At 40.2% G+C, this 15,802-nt stretch overlaps 1 protein-coding gene across 1 annotated transcript; it reads left to right on the forward strand.

The window, feature by feature from the left end:
• The first annotated feature begins 3,885 nt into the window (after positions 1–3,885).
• Positions 3,886–11,862, forward strand: LOC121320923 (zinc-binding protein A33-like). The gene is made up of 6 exons (XM_041259703.1): positions 3,886–4,483; positions 5,160–5,255; positions 7,610–7,843; positions 8,966–8,988; positions 9,806–9,954; positions 10,510–11,862. The coding sequence occupies exons 1-6, from the start codon at positions 3,920–3,922 to the stop codon at positions 11,037–11,039; spliced, it is 1,596 nt and encodes a 531-aa protein (XP_041115637.1). The 5' UTR covers positions 3,886–3,919; the 3' UTR covers positions 11,040–11,862.
• Positions 11,863–15,802: the final 3,940 nt, after the last annotated feature.

Here is a 15,802-nt window from a genome sequence, read left to right on the forward strand (position 1 = left end):
AGGTTTTCCACAGACCTACAGTGGCTGTGGAATCCCGTCAGGGTACAGCTGGCGAGTTACTCCTTAACCTTGCTTTCAAAGTTGCAGCCCTGGTCGGAATGACCCTCTTGTGGGACCCCCAAACCAGAAGAACCTGCCGCTGAGTGCGACCGCTACCGTCTGTGTGAGTTTTATTTCTAGTACAGCATAAACCCCTCTGTATGAAGTATACTAAAAATAATTTTAAAAAATGTTTTCAAATGTAATCAACATAATTTAAAGTGAACAAAGCAGATCATTACATTTAAATTGAATTGGTTTCCATAACCATATTGTATGTAAATCTTGTTAATTTCCAGACATGGGGATCCTGGTTTTAACTGAAATGAAAGGAATAGTCATACTCGGCAAGTACATAGCATAAAGGACATGTTTGATCTAAAACGATACACGCTTTGCTTTAAGAACTGTATATAAAATCATACATGAATGGTGAAAAGGAGATATTTGGTTGATGTGCTGAAGGCATCTCTTGAAATCAGTGTTTGGTTTGATCTGAACCTTCTATAACTTTTGAAAGAACTTTGTTTCTTTCTGCGTGTCGTTGATACGATGCTTAACCCTAAGCATTTTAATGTGTCATTAAAACGTTATGTCTTAATAATAATAATCAAAACCTTTTAGAACACATTTCTTATATAAATGGATCCATAACCTGAAGTGGTGACTAGAAACATATTGCTGTACCATTAAAACATTGGAAACATTAAGATAGCAGGCCTATCAGAGGAATGGTTAAAACAACTCACACCTTCTCTAAAATCATCCAGACTTTCAGCAAGCGGACGTGCGCTGAAAACCATTGACCAGTTAAAACAGGATATCACAATCCAGATATGGTCTGTACTTAACAAGAGCATCAGGGATATAGAGCAGAGAGGATACCCCAGGATTATAGATCCCGCAGAGTTTACAAGAGTAGTCTTTCTCGCAACAGAGGAACAGCAGCTGCAGTTTCAGCGGGCAGCAGCCATGGCACACGATCCAATCCATTTCTTTGTCAACTGGCACAGGAAGGCATTTTCATCCCTGACAATAATTCAACATTAACTGGATAATAAATAAAAGGGAGCCAGTCTTGTTAGTTGCTCCTCACTGATCCTAAAGATTTCGTATTTGTAAGAGTGGGGGAAAGAGGATCTCTCCACCTACAGTGGAGCAGCGATCTGCGGTCCAAAACAACATCAATGTTTCCGCAATCACTTTGCAATTTGAGGCTAGATGCAGGAAGACTGAAGGAGGGAAACCTTCAGGTTTGAGGTCCGCACAGTTGAGTGGAAGGAATTTTATACTGGGCTGTGATCCAAAATCAGTGCACGATTTACAGGTATTATCATACCTCAGCCACCTATTGCACAGGGGTTCTACCTACCCTCTATCAATGTTCTCATTGCTGCAATCTCCATCTGGCTACCTGGCAGGGAGGGTCACATTGTAGGTCCCACCCTTAGAGTGTTTGGTGGGGCTACCACCTAAGAACCCCAGGGAAACATTATCCCTCAAGGGAGCCTTAACCTGTATTCAACAAATCAGGTTACCACAGTCAGACCCTAACTACAGATTAGAGAAATGTCTACTGCATATCTAATGCAGGTGATCTCAGTAAGGAGATCACAACACAAATACAAAACGAAAAATCCATGTTTACAGACAAGTTTAAATTGGATCTCTTTCTGCATCAAGTTTGTTTGTAACCTTAGAATGAAACCATTTTCAGGATCCATCAAAATTCCAGAGTAAGATTAATATAGGAGCAAAAATAAAATCTGCCCAACATAGGGTACTGACACGCTGCTAATGGGCCCTCCTTGGAGACCTTTTATTTGCATTAAAACTTGAATGTGTCTTGTTTTCAGCCTAATTTTACTTAGCTGTGTGTGGAGTTCATTATACACGGAGTGTAAAAAACATTAGGAACACCTGCTCTTTCCGTGAAATAGACTGACGAGGTGAATCCAGATGAAAGCTATGATCCACTTCAGTCAGTGTAGATGAAGGGGAGACAGGTTAAAGAAGGATTTTTAAGCCTTGCACAATTGAGAAATGAATTGTGTATGTATGCCATTCAGAGGGTAAATGGGCAAGACAAAAGATTTAAGTGCCTTTGAACGGGGTATGGTAGTAGGTGCCAGGCGCGCCGGTTTCAGTGTGTCAAGAACTGCAACGCTGCTGGGTTTTTCATGCTCAGCAGTTTCCCGTGTGTATCAAGGATGGTCCACCACCCAAAGGACATCCAGCCAACGGCAGGCCAGTGGTCGAAAACGGCTCATTGATGAAAGAGGCCAAAGGAGGCTGACATGAATTTTGCAGAGCAACAGACGGGCTACAGTTAGTCAACTGACAGTCCAGTACAACATTGGTGCCAAAAGACCCATAAAAGAATGCACAACTTGGGGTATGGCAGCTGACGACCTAACAGAGTTCCACTTCTTTCAGCAAAACACAAGAAACTGCTGTTGCAGTGGGCTAAGGAACGAAAAAACACTGGAGGATTGGAAAAACATTGCCTGGTCTGATGAATCCCGGTTCCTGTTGTTTCACACTGATGGGAGGACTAGGGTATGGAGAAAACCACATGAGTACATGCATCCATCATGCCGCGTGTCAACATTGCAGGCTGGTGGTGGTGGTGTGATGGTGTGGGGTGTGTTTTCATGGCACACATTGGGCCCCTTGATAAAAGTGGAGCAACGTTTGAATGCCACAGGATATCTGAACATCATTGCCAATCAGGTGCATCCCTTCATGGCAGCAGTGTATCCATCTGCTAATGGATTTTTTCAGCAAGATAATGCCCCATGCCACAAGGCTAGGATTGTCCAGGAATGGTTCCACGAACATGACAGTGAATTCAGCTTACTGCAGTGGCCTGCCCAGTCACCAGATCTCAATTCAATTGAGCATCTGTGGGATGAGATGGAACAAGCTATTCGGAGTAGAGATCCACTACCAGCCAACTTGACACAACTGTGGGAAGCATTGGAGTCAACATGGGCCAGCATCCCTATGGAATGCTTTCGACACCTTGTAGAGTCCATGCCCCAAAGAATTGAGGCTGTTCTGAGGGCAAAAGGGGGTGCAACTCAATATTAGGAAGGTGTTCCTAATGTTTTGTCCACTCAGTGTATGTGGTTGGAAGATGAAGATTACCTGTAATGTGGTTTCTTCGTAGTATGATGAACTCCACACACCTATATCCCACCCTCCTTTTTATCTTTTCTTTACTGTTCTACTTTCAAAGTTTGTACAATGAATTGGTTGTGACAACGGCTTTTATGGAGGAAGTGATATGGGATTTGGTACCAGAAAAAGATTACAAAGAGGATCTCTGGCAAAGAGATCAGTTTTATTATCTCCTGACCAAGCATTATGGAGACCAGGAGTTTAGCTGGTGTGTGGAGTTCATCATACTATGAAGAAACCATATTAAAGGTAATCTTCATATTGTATTAAATATATCTGCAAAGCCTTTTCCATATATATCATTCTGTACACCTTTAATCTTGTACATGTATACACATTTTTCAGTAATTTATAAAAAGTGCTTGGAAATTAAATGAGAACTATTTAGTGCTAAAGTTTGAACTATAACACCGCTAACAGAAATCCACAACTGCTTTACTGCTGTAAATACAATAATTCTGGCAATTGAGGAAAAGTTTTCCCTAACAACATACAATTGTCAAAATGACAGTGATGGCAGTCTGCTTGAAACCTAAGTCCACAGTGATGGGTCATTTTTCTCATAAGTGATTAAAACTTGAATTTATTATTTATGCAGGTTAAACAGCATCTGTCAACAAGTCAGGAAAGAAATATTATACAGACTGATTTATTCTCTTACAAGTGAGACCTGTCAAGAAGAGTGCCTTTGCTTGCGATGGCTGGTTTTATGAAATCTGTCAATATCTTTAAAGATGAATTAACTTGTTTTATGTGCCTTCAGGTATTTACATATCCAGTTTCGCTTAATTGCTCGCACAGTTTCTGCCTCAAATGCATTCAGGATCATCTGAAGCACAAAACAGCGGCTGACAAGTACAGTTGTCCCGAATGCCATGTTGAGTTTGAGGTGAAGCCAAGACTAGTGAAGAATGGAGAGCTGTCTGAGAAGGTGCAGCAGCATGCAAGGTGTAAGCAGAAAGGCATTATCTGTGATTATTGTCTGGAAGAAGAGGCCCCCGCCGTGATGAGCTGCCTTCAGTGTGAAGCCTTCTTCTGCATGACCCACCTCCGTCCCCACAGCGAGAAGATGTACCTGAAAGAACACGACCTGGTGGAGCCTGCAGAGGCAATGTCCTTGAGAAAGTGTCCCGAGCACAAGGAAATCCTAAAGATCTTCTGTAGAGAGCATCGCACTTGCATTTGCATGCTCTGCTGTATCGTGGGCCAGCACAAACAGCACACAGTGTGTACCATAGAGGAAGCAAAAAAAGAAGCAGAGGTAAGGAGGTTTGAATAAAGAGGGCAGAGGTTTGAATACAATTGGGGATAGGGATGTTGAATATTAGTGGTTTCAAACAATTCCAGGCTTTTACTATGAGCAGAATCACTTTACAGACAAATCATAAGCTCATGTGTGACTGATAAAGCCAAGTAAAGCCTTGAATGGACCACAGTGCTATTCAGTTGGAGGATTGTTATTTTATTACCAAATAAACATCAAGCTTTTATTTGTGCTGTTGCCTTGGTAACCTTGAATTTATACTTCAAGTTTTAAATGCACTATCACCTATGCATACTATTCCAATATAAATGTTCTACTTCCTGGCTAATATCATACTTTTATCCAACTAAAATGCTTTGGTTCAGAAAAAGTTCTCCTAACATTTGATGCACCACCCCCTTATCCATACGTCAGTTTTCTTACAATTTTATCTCAAAACTGTCTATCAGTTAACTGATACCTCTGGTGGTGTTGCTAAAATGTCTTCACTTTTTATTTTATTTATAAATGTTTGTGTAAATTGCTCTGTTCATGACACTGAAAGTTGAAGGCCTCCCTATCTACAGAGCGGGTAGAACAGGGACAGTGGCAATTGGAGCTTCCCTCTCACTTAAAACAGCCTATAAAACCAACTTCACATCCCATTGACAGTGTCAAATGTCTTCTTTACCAGGATTCCCTTGTTGAGAAATTACAGGACCTTAATACAAAGAAGATTAAAATAAAGGATACAATAAAACAGCTTCGAGAAATACACTCTCATTCACAGGTAAGCAACTTTTTTGTTTGTTTTACTGTAAGGCCAATCCATACCTCTCAGCCAAGAGCTCCTGCTCAATGTTTTCCATGTTTAGTTCATACAGGCCCATGTTAAAAGGTGTAAAATATTCTGAGCTGGTTTGGCGGCACATTGACCTGCCAGCTTAAATCTCTACCATGTGGAGAACAAGGTTGTTTTATGGCTAAGAACCCAATGGGTTTGGGAGGAAAATTGTCTGGGGATAATTTATCACATCACACTTCAGCAACCCCTGCTGGTCAGGCACCCACGAGGCCAGGTGGAGGCTAGCCAGGCTGGACCTCAAAGACTTGATATCAATTTGCTTAGGTTCAGCTGGTGAGAAAAGGCAATTGGTTTGACATGGAGAAATGATTGTTGCCTGTTCAGTCCTTCTGATCAGTAAGAGGATTTAAAAGGTTAAGAAAACTTTTGAATTGGAAATTTCAAACTGGGTTGACAAATGGGTATACAGATATCTATGACCCTAAAACTTAAAAGAATTCTCTGCCAGCCTTGTATATAATTTCATGTCAAAATTGTGGGTGGGGGGCATATTATGTTTTGGTTGAGTTGGCACAGAATGGATAGCGCTGGTTAGTATTTTATAAGCAAAGAAACCCTAAATAAGCAAATGATGTTTTAACATTGCAAAGACATAACTACAAAGTAAAAACACGTAAACACCAAAGTATATATTCAAATTAGGGCTGTCACTCGATTCAAATTTTTGATCAGTTAATTTATGGGCATTAGTTGATTAACCGGTACATTCATCTGTGCACATTTTTAATAAAGATAACAATCTTATAGTGGTCGTCCTGCATATAATACTAAGCAATCAATAGAATATATATATATATATATATATATATATATATATATATATATATATATATATATATATATATAAAATATCAATCCATATATTTCAAACATTGATGTATATATATCCCAAAGTTGATATATTGCCTGTTTGGCACCCCATAGTACCGCACTATTGAGATGACCCTGTGCTGGCCCCGTGGCTTCGGTTCGTTCCTTTGTTTAGAGATGCCATTTTATTAAAAATATATAAAAACTTCAGAAAAAAAAACTCTTGTCATTAACTTTATTACACGGTGGAGTTGATACCATACCACGCCCACTACAACATGAAAAACAGAGTGCCCCAATGAAGGGCAAGATCGACTGAGAATAAAACCCGCCCCAGTGTCAATCTTTCTGTTGCACCAATTAGAAAAGCTACTTGGAGGCAATTGCCAAACCCCTTCCTTTTTATAATACCTGTCCTTACTCTGGCTCCACAGCAGTCTGATACGTGTGTATATGAGACTGACTGTATATGATGATAAATTACTAAAATCAATACATTAAAAAATATGCATTTGGTGAAATTTGTCACGTGACCGATTATGTCTAGCATATTATTCAACATTTAACCACTTCTTTAGAGTTTATATGTTTTAAACATTTAAAATTCCCATCCCTAAGAATGGCCCTGTATACTAACATGAATGTATCTGATTAATTATTCCTTTTTAACCCCCATGTCCCAAAGGTTTTTATTTTTAGGGATTAGAATTACAGATGATAATAATGTGTCTTGTTTGATACCATCGACACCTTTCTGAGGTTAATGGATATATCCAAACGTTACTGAACTGTATGCACTGGCAGTTTTCATTAAAATGTGAAGGGGAAAACATGGTGATGTCATGTAGGTGATATGTCATTGCTGTGAATTATCACTAGGGTTCTGCAAAAGTGTTATTCTCTCTCTGTCCTTCACAATTTATATTTACAACTCTCTTTGCTTTATGCAGTTTATCTATTATACACTGTTACTGACATAGACCTTATCATAGTCTTTAGTACATTATGTTTTGTGTATGAACAGTACCATAGCACAACTCAAATGAAAAGTGTTCTTATGGTGAACATTGTACAGTAAAATAAAAGGTAAACCAGGTTCTCTTAATCCTACAAGTACAATATGCTGAAAAGTTTTTTTTTTTTTTTTTTTCTGATTTCTAGCTGAAGTATTTTCTTACAGTATCATCAAAGCCCCAACCGTGCATTACAGATTGTCTTCAGATACATTGAGTAACAAATACAGTGCTTGCACTGCCATCCAAATAATGGTATCATCATAGTGACTCACTGCAGTACCAAATGTAAATGTTTCAGTCAGCAGTCTCCTGGTTTTGGGATGAGCCAGAGCAATGAAATTGCTGTATAGTTTGCCATGGTTTTGTTCCACAGTTAGGTATAAGACTGTAAGATACTTCTGGAACCTATTAAACTGGTCATGCCAGCTTGATGTGGATTACTGTTTTTTACAGGATGCATATTCAGCTTTCCATGAAAAAGCAGTTAATCATTATAAACAGATAAAAGCTCTCATTGAAGAAGATGAACTACAGGCTCTACAGTTCATTGAGTCTGAAAGGCAGGTTGCCATTTCACAAATCGAATCCCAGACCAATGAACAGGTGGAGGAGCTAGATGATGTGGAAGGAGTTCTCCAACAGATTCACCACCTTTTAAACCAGACTGACACTTTAAGGTTCCTCAAGGTAAACCATGTTTTTCCTCTCGTTGCTTTCCTGTAGACATTCAGTACACAACTTCTCAGAATTCCCTAAAACCACAAGACCTGTATTTTCCTTAGCTATTGTTCACCATGCCACAAGTGAATACTGGGCAGAACATTGAACAATATATTTAATTTAAATATGTTATATCCTGATAATACTTCTGGTGCTGTTTTACAATCCTATTTAGAATTGCTCTTCACATGTATTAGGGGTGGGGTGAGGAATCTATAAAAAGAATAATAAAATCATTCTGTTATATAACTCTTATGCCTAGCTCTGTTATATTATTATTATTATTATTATTATTATTATTATTATTATTATTTATTTATTTATTTATTTTATTAGCAGACGCCTTTACCAAGGGCAATTTACAGTTGTACACACAAAATACATCTAAAAAATTACAGTACAATTAAGAGCATGAAACAAAATGCAATGACTTCAGTACGAACAAGAGCAAATACAAAACTCAGCACAATTTGATATCAGGGCAGTTCAAGAGCAGATAACAGTGTTGATAGATTCATCAGGGTTTGATACGAGTGCAAGTGAAATCCAAAATACTACAGATTGGGTTAAGTGCAGGATTAAATACAGTAAAATAGGGAGCAGATAAGTGCAAGTTAAAGGGCATTAAGGGCAGAGTGCCATATTGTCCAGAAAGGAAGAGTTGAGTTTTACAGGTGTTGTCTGAAGAGGTGTGTCTTGAGGAGGCGCCGGAAGGTGGTCAGGGACTGGGCAGTCCTGATATCCATAGGAAGGTCGTTCCACCACTGCAGGGACGAGGGTGGAGGAGCGGGCTCTGGAGGCAGGGGAGCGTAGAGGAGGTACAGCCAGTCTTCTTGTGCAGGCGGAGCAGAGAGGTCCGGTGGCATGTAGGGAGAGATGAGGGTCTGGCGGTAGTTGGGTGCAGTCTGCTCAAGGATGCAAGCGGAGATTGGGAGCCATTGGAGTAGCCAGTGGAGTAGCATGGGAGAAGAGAGACAGAGAGAACACCATGCGAGCAGCAGAGTTCTTAATGAATTATAGATACAAATGTCTCAGTCCTAGGCATGTCAGATAAATAATAAATAGTGCATCATCAATTTTCTTTTTCAGAGTGTGAACTGCAATGAATATAGGTAAGTGCTGGTTGCTCAAATGTATTTCTTTATTTATTTATTTCAGGGCAAGATAACACATTGGGTGTAGGGCAGGGGTTCTTAAACTTTTTTTTTTTTTTTTTTTTACCCGAGGCCCACCTACTTTTAGCTGCCCTGCTATTAGCACTCAAGAAAAATGACAAAACCTAAAACACTACATAAACAATCTAAATTGTTCTTTTTTTCATTTGAATCAAATTTTTTCTTCATTATTATTTTATTATTGCTTTTCATTATTACATATAAACAATACATAGAATGTCTTTGCTCGCGCGGCCCACATGGGATTGTGTCCTCAGTTTGGGAACCCCTGATATAGAGAATCTCTCATGAAGAGATGTCATGCTGTTCAGTGGGGAGGGGGAGGAGGGCACGAGACGTTCTGTCTGTTCAAGTTATTTATTTTAGAATCGGAGGCTCCCTGCACGCAACATATATTAGCTTATTTTAAATCACAAAAAAACAAACATTGTACTCATAATATTATTAATCATTAGTGTTGTGCATATGTTCTAAGGGTGACTTCTGTACACCAGAATTATGAATTATAATCCTATTTATAGCACACGTCCAGTTTTTCATTTAAAATGTCAATTCTTCAGTATTGGAATTGTTCTGGGAGCATTCTTTTGTTTGATGGTACAGCGAGTCTGGTGCTTAACTGCACAGATTTTTTGCAGGTTCTAAAATGAAAAAAAGTTCATTGTAGATCAGAAAACCACCCATCTGCTTTATCTGAGATCTTTATTCAAGAATAATTAGTCTCTTGAAAATGCTAACACGCTTTTATTTTTAGAATGCACTCCATACTGAGGAAGCAACAGCTAATTGTTCCTGAAACAGTCGTCGACGAAGAAAAACTTTCATCCTTAATTAAATCCATTACTAAGCTTTCAGACAGTTTAACAAAACAGACTGCCTCTGTCAGGAAGGCTTTTTTGGCATGTAAGTACTGTATCACTTTAATGCTCACTTTTTTCAGGATTGTTCTGGTTGTAGCCATTTTAAAGCTGCAGCTGCAATCAGGTTCCTTTACACTGAAATATATAATAGTCCTTGGGATCTGTTCAGTGTATTTTTTCATTCTTTAGTCATCTGTATGCTCTGCTTTTAATAAGAAAGCAGGCCTTGTGGACACTGACAGTGTCCCATACAGATTAAAAAAGATTTTATCCGGATCTCCAATCATCCTTGTTACATTCCCAAATACAGGTTTTGTTTCTTCCTTAAAAACATACAGAAGATCACCCAAGACTTAGACTTACTTCTGCTTGGGGGGAGGGGGGGGGGCACATCGAGTGCTGCATTGGCCTTTCTACAGAATATAATTCATAAATAAAACAGACATTTGCATAATCAGTTATTTTAAATAGTTATTTTTATATGTATACCACCACATGTGGTTCATGTTAAGGTACTTCACTCACAATATTGCTTTATAAATGGAACTTTTCTGTGTATTGGACCTCTTGACCACAACTTTTTACTTTTTCTCAATAGATGCAACAACTATCACTTTGGACCCTGGAACTGCAAATGAAAATCTAATTTTATCAGAAAATGGAACCGTTGTGCGCTACACAGATGAGCCTGTGAAATCCCCGTACAATCCCAAGAGGTTTGATGACACCTTGTACGTGTTGGGATGTGAGGGGTTCAACTTTGGAAGGCACTACTGGGAAGTGGTTGTAAAAAGCAAGACAGACTGGGAGATTGGAGTTGCATATTCTTCACTGCCCAGGAAAGGGAAAACCTGGCTGGGGAGAAATAACATTTCATGGTCTCTGGATTGCAGCGGAGGCCACTGCACAGGATGGCATGATAATAGGTCAATAAAACTGAACATGAACTCCAATTTAGAAAGAGTCGGTGTGTATTTGGATTACACAGGGGGGGTGTTGTCTTTTTATGATGCTGAAAAGATGACTCTTTTACTTTCTTTTTATAGTAAATTCACTGAAGCCGTTCATGCTGTGCTCAACCCGTGTAACAGCAAAGGAGGGAATGGTGCACCTTTAATAGTTCTCTAGCTCAACGGTAATCTGAAAAACTAGAATTAACATAAGCGCATAAAGCAATGCATGTGTACTAATGCATTTGACTATGATAATATTCGAAAATAAAACAGCAGTAATGTCATACTTCAGGACATTGTAGTTCTTATTGTCCCTGAGGTGTCATTTTTTTCTAAGTCTGAAAGTGCAAAATGATGACATGATATTACAATGCCATTATTTGCCAGTGATGTTGTTATTGACTATGTCTCGGTTTTACAATCTTTATTATCCTACAATTCTGATATTTTTCACATGACACATTCAGCGTTTAAAATGATAGCTTTGTTTAATTGTGTTGGTACCAATGTTAATACATTTACAGTATATTGTGAACTTATGTGTTTAAGACTCTGTCTGTTGTGAACAGTGTAGTGTACAACATTTAACTTGACGGATTTGTTCCTAATCTGTTTTAACCGAAACACCTTTCTACTTTGATTTAGTTTTCAGTTTATTAAAAACAGAAAATGAAGCAACTGTTTCCTGTTTTAGTCTATCTCTATACAATCAAAGTATTCTGCTCTTAATAATCAAAGACTATAGCTGAAACCAAAGTCCACAAATTAGCTTTTAACAAGTGCTAATGATCCTGTTTTAATAAAATAAGTTATCTTTTGTATAACTAGATATGAATATGGAAATGCACAAGAGAAAAAAAATGTGTTATTTATAGGTGAGACTGGGACATTTTGTATACCAGAAATATTATAATATTGAATTGTTCTTTTCAGGAAATGCTGCCTGTCAAATGGAAATACATGGACTGAATAACTTTGTATTAAATAATGCATTTTTCTCTGGTATGTTTATTTTTAGATTTTATTTTGACGCAGATGAGGTTAGAAATCTTGAAGTGTCTTTGGTCACACTGATGACATTTTAGACCAACACTAAAGCTGTGACAAACACAGTTTACCATTTTTGTAATCTTGCTAAGATTAGGTCTTGTCTAGCTGAGTGAGATGTTGAGAAGTTGGTTCATGCATTCATGACTTTTAGACTCTACTATTGTAATGCATTATTTATTATCTTGATTTCTGATTCCATACACAGATTGCAGTTCATACATATTCTGGATGACCCGCTATTGACAACAATTGACATGCGTCAGCCTATCATGCAACTGTCTCTTCACTGGCTACCAATCCACATATTAATTAAGATTCTGCTTTTAACTTACGTTAGAGATCAAGCCCCACCTACACCTAACCAGCTCACTCACTCTCTTTGATCCTCAAATAAGGGTCTGCTTGCAAGCTTTGAGATAAACACATAGACAGTCTTCAGTTGCCATGCTCTAAAGCTCTGGAATGGTCTTCCTCGTCTAGTTGCGATTCAAAGACTCTCCTAGTTTATATATCACTTTAAGACCTACATATCTGCATTGGCATGTAACAATGCCTGACCTTAACTACTGAACAGCTTGGCACTTTTATTTTGACATGATTTTTTTTATTGTTTTTCTTAAGGTCTTTGGGTGGTTTTGAATGTAAAACATACTTGTGATGAGTCAAAGGGTTTTCGGTCTGTGATTCAGCCTCCCGACAGTAGGTGGCATCAAACCAACTCGGGACTTCCCTTACCAAGATCTCGTGACCATGGCAAAAGTCATCTTTTGAGGGGCGGCACCTTGGTGAGGGGCGGAAGTACGAGTATGTAACTTCCAGCCACTGGAGTCAAGTGAAGGATAAGGACACGTGTCGGTTGGGGATTGGTGTTCCACTGACTACAGAGGCGGGACATTACATACTAAAGGGAACGTACTACTGTGTTCGGGGTTGGTCCGAAAGAAAAAGTAGGAGGAGTCACGGGTGAAGGGAGATACTGGTTTTGTGCAGCGGGTTTTTTTTGAAATACTAACATTTCTTTTGTCTTTTTTTTTTTTTATGGTCACCACGAAGACAAATTAAAGACGAGTCATCAGTTTGTTTTGGATTTCACCCCTGCACTCCTTCCCTCACACCATTTTGTTTTCTTTTGTTATTTAATCCTTTTGTTGTGTATAGAAAATAAAAATAAATTATTTTATTTCTGTACACATAAATTACTGTCTGGACATTCCATTTAATACACTCTCGCCTCACACGTGGTGTCAGAAGTGAAAATGGATCCAGCTACAGTTTTGACAATGTTTAGGGAGCAGGAGGAGAAGCGAGAGGAGAGAGAGACACGGCACCTGGAACAGCTCGCCCAGTTCTTGGGACAGCTGGTAGAAAAACTATCAATATCAACATCAGAGAGAGCGGTTGCCCGGATGTTTGCAGCTCAGCCTAATCTTCAGAAGATGACCTCGGAAGATGATCCCGAGGCTTTCTTGATTACGTTTGAGAGAGTGGCAGAGGCTGCAGAGTGGCCTAGGGAACACTGGGCCATGAAATTGGCACCCTGCCTGACAGGGGAAGCTCAGGCAGCGTATCGAGCCCTGACGGCCACGAATGCAGGGGACTATGTTAAAGTTAAAGAAGCCATTCTCTCACGCCTCGGGATCACGGAGGAAACATACCGGCGCCGTTTTCGGGAATACCAGCTGTCCAAGGGGATGCGGCCCCGGGTTGCGGGACAATATCTTTTAGATCAGTGCACCCGGTGGCTGCGGCCAGAAGAACATACACCCCAAGAACTGGTGCAGAAAATAGTTATAGAACAGTTTGCGTCTATACTACCGCCAGGGAATCGAGAGTGGATTAAGAGGAATAGACCTACCACTCTCGAGGATGCCCTCCTCCTGGCGGAGGCCTACGAAGACGCAAACGAAGGTGCCGGGTCAGACCCCACTCCTGCCCCTAAACTAACTCGGACCAACCAACCAATGAAGCCCAGAGGGGGTAACCGGACCTTCAGACCATGGAGGTCGAGGTTAGCCCCATCCTGGGCGAGAGAGAATCCCCCTAACCTGCCGGTCGCGGACTCGCAGGACAGATTAACTCCGTTGATGCCTCCTAACCAAGTGTGCTACCAATGTAATGAGCCTGGACACATTGCCAGGAATTGTCCAGTAAGAAAGGTGGACCTGGCGACAAGATCCTGGTCAGCAGTAACAGGTAGGAACACTGGGGAATGTCGGGAGGGCCCTTATCAGTTAAGAGTACAGGTCGGGGGAAAGAGTACTTACGCATTTGCGGACTCTGGGTGTGCACAAACATTGATTCGGCAAGCTCTCTTGGATGGGGTAGCCTGGGAGCCACAGGGTAAAGTGGCTATCTCCTGTATTCATGGAGAAACTCGGGTTTATCCCACCACTAAAGTTAGACTTATTGTAGGTGATTATTCAGCTTGCGTTAAAGTGGCTGTAGCGCAATGTTTACCATACCCTGTTCTCCTGGGAAGAGACTGGCCGTTTTTTGATCGTATTTTAGGTCGGGAAATGGTCTTAGTTTCTACCAGGGGACAATTAAAGCAACAGGAGAAAACAATTGGCGAGATTTTTCCGTTGCAATCCGACCTGTTTAACCCTAAAATCCGCCCAAGAAAAACAAAAAGAGAGCGTCGGGTGGAAAAATATGAGGGAACTCTGAGACGACAAGGGGAGGGGTCTGACACAAAAGTAAACCAATCGTTGAAACGGCAAGGAAAGGGAGTAGGTATTCAGTGTAACCGGGGCTGCGAGGTTACTGAGGTGGAAGGTCATGTAATAAAAGACACTCCTCTCTGTGTACCTAACCATTGGGACCGAGATATTGACTTGGGATATGAACAACAAAATGATCCCACGTTACAGTATGCTTGGAAACAGGTTAGATATATCGAGGGGAAGGATATGCAGGAAGGACAACCGGTGGTATTTCCGCATTTTTCTGTATCTGGGCACTTATTATATAGAATAACCCGGGCTCCCGGGACGGGACAGCTCGTAAAACAGTTATTGGTTCCTAGGCCTTTTCAGTCAGAAATCATGAGATTGGCGCATGACATTCCATTTTCAGGTCATTTGGGAACTGAAAAGACTCAGGAACGAATTCTGGCCCGGTTTTTTTGGCCTGGGGTTTATGGTCTTGTGCGGAAGTATGTATCGGAGTGTCCTGAATGTCAATTAGCTGCCCCTAAGTCAGTTCGCCCCGCACCTCTGGTTCCACTTCCAATTATTGGGGTACCGTTTGAAAGGATTGGTGTAGATTTAGTAGGCCCTCTGGAGGGAACAGAGTCAGGATATCGGTATATTTTAGTAGTAGTGGACTACGCAACGAGATATCCAGAAGCTGTTCCCTTACGCTCTATGAATGCAATAGCTGTAGCGAATGAATTGGTAAAAATATTCTCTAGGGTGGGAATCCCGAAAGAAATTCTCACTGATCAGGGCACTAATTTTATGTCAGACTGTATTCAGCAACTATATAAATTATTGAAAATTCGTTCAATTAGAACCTCAGTTTTTCATCCACAAACGGATGGGCTTGTTGAACGATTTAATCAGACTTTGAAAAATATGTTGCGCCGCTTTGTAGATCAAGAAAAACGCAATTGGGCTAAACTGCTTCCCTACTTGCTCTTTGCAGTTCGCGAGGTACCACAATCCTCAACGGGGTTTTCCCCGTTTGAGCTCTTGTACGGTCGGCAGCCGCGGGGTATCTTGGATCTCATAAGAGAAGGCTGGGAAGAACAGTCAAAGGAGTCTAAAAATGTAGTAAAATACGTGTTGCAGTTACGCGATCGCTTAGAATTAGTCGGTCGATTGGCACATGACAATCTCAAAGCGGCACAGCAGAAGCAGCAACAAAGCTACAATAAAAATGCAAGAA

The sequence above is a fragment of the Polyodon spathula genome, chromosome 9, assembly GCF_017654505.1.
Source record: "Polyodon spathula isolate WHYD16114869_AA chromosome 9, ASM1765450v1, whole genome shotgun sequence".
In the NCBI taxonomy this organism is placed as follows: Eukaryota; Metazoa; Chordata; class Actinopteri; order Acipenseriformes; family Polyodontidae; genus Polyodon; species Polyodon spathula.

Excerpts from the sequence above, each read along its gene's own strand:
- LOC121320923 (XM_041259703.1), top strand. The coding sequence starts at position 3,920 with ATGGCTGGTTTTATGAAATCTGTCAATATCTTTAAAGATGAATTAACT. Across the intron at positions 7,844-8,965 it reads ACACTTTAAGGTTCCTCAAG|AGTGTGAACTGCAATGAATA; the intron begins GTAAACCATGTT and ends TTTCTTTTTCAG. Across the intron at positions 9,955-10,509 it reads CAGGAAGGCTTTTTTGGCAT|ATGCAACAACTATCACTTTG; the intron begins GTAAGTACTGTA and ends TTTTCTCAATAG.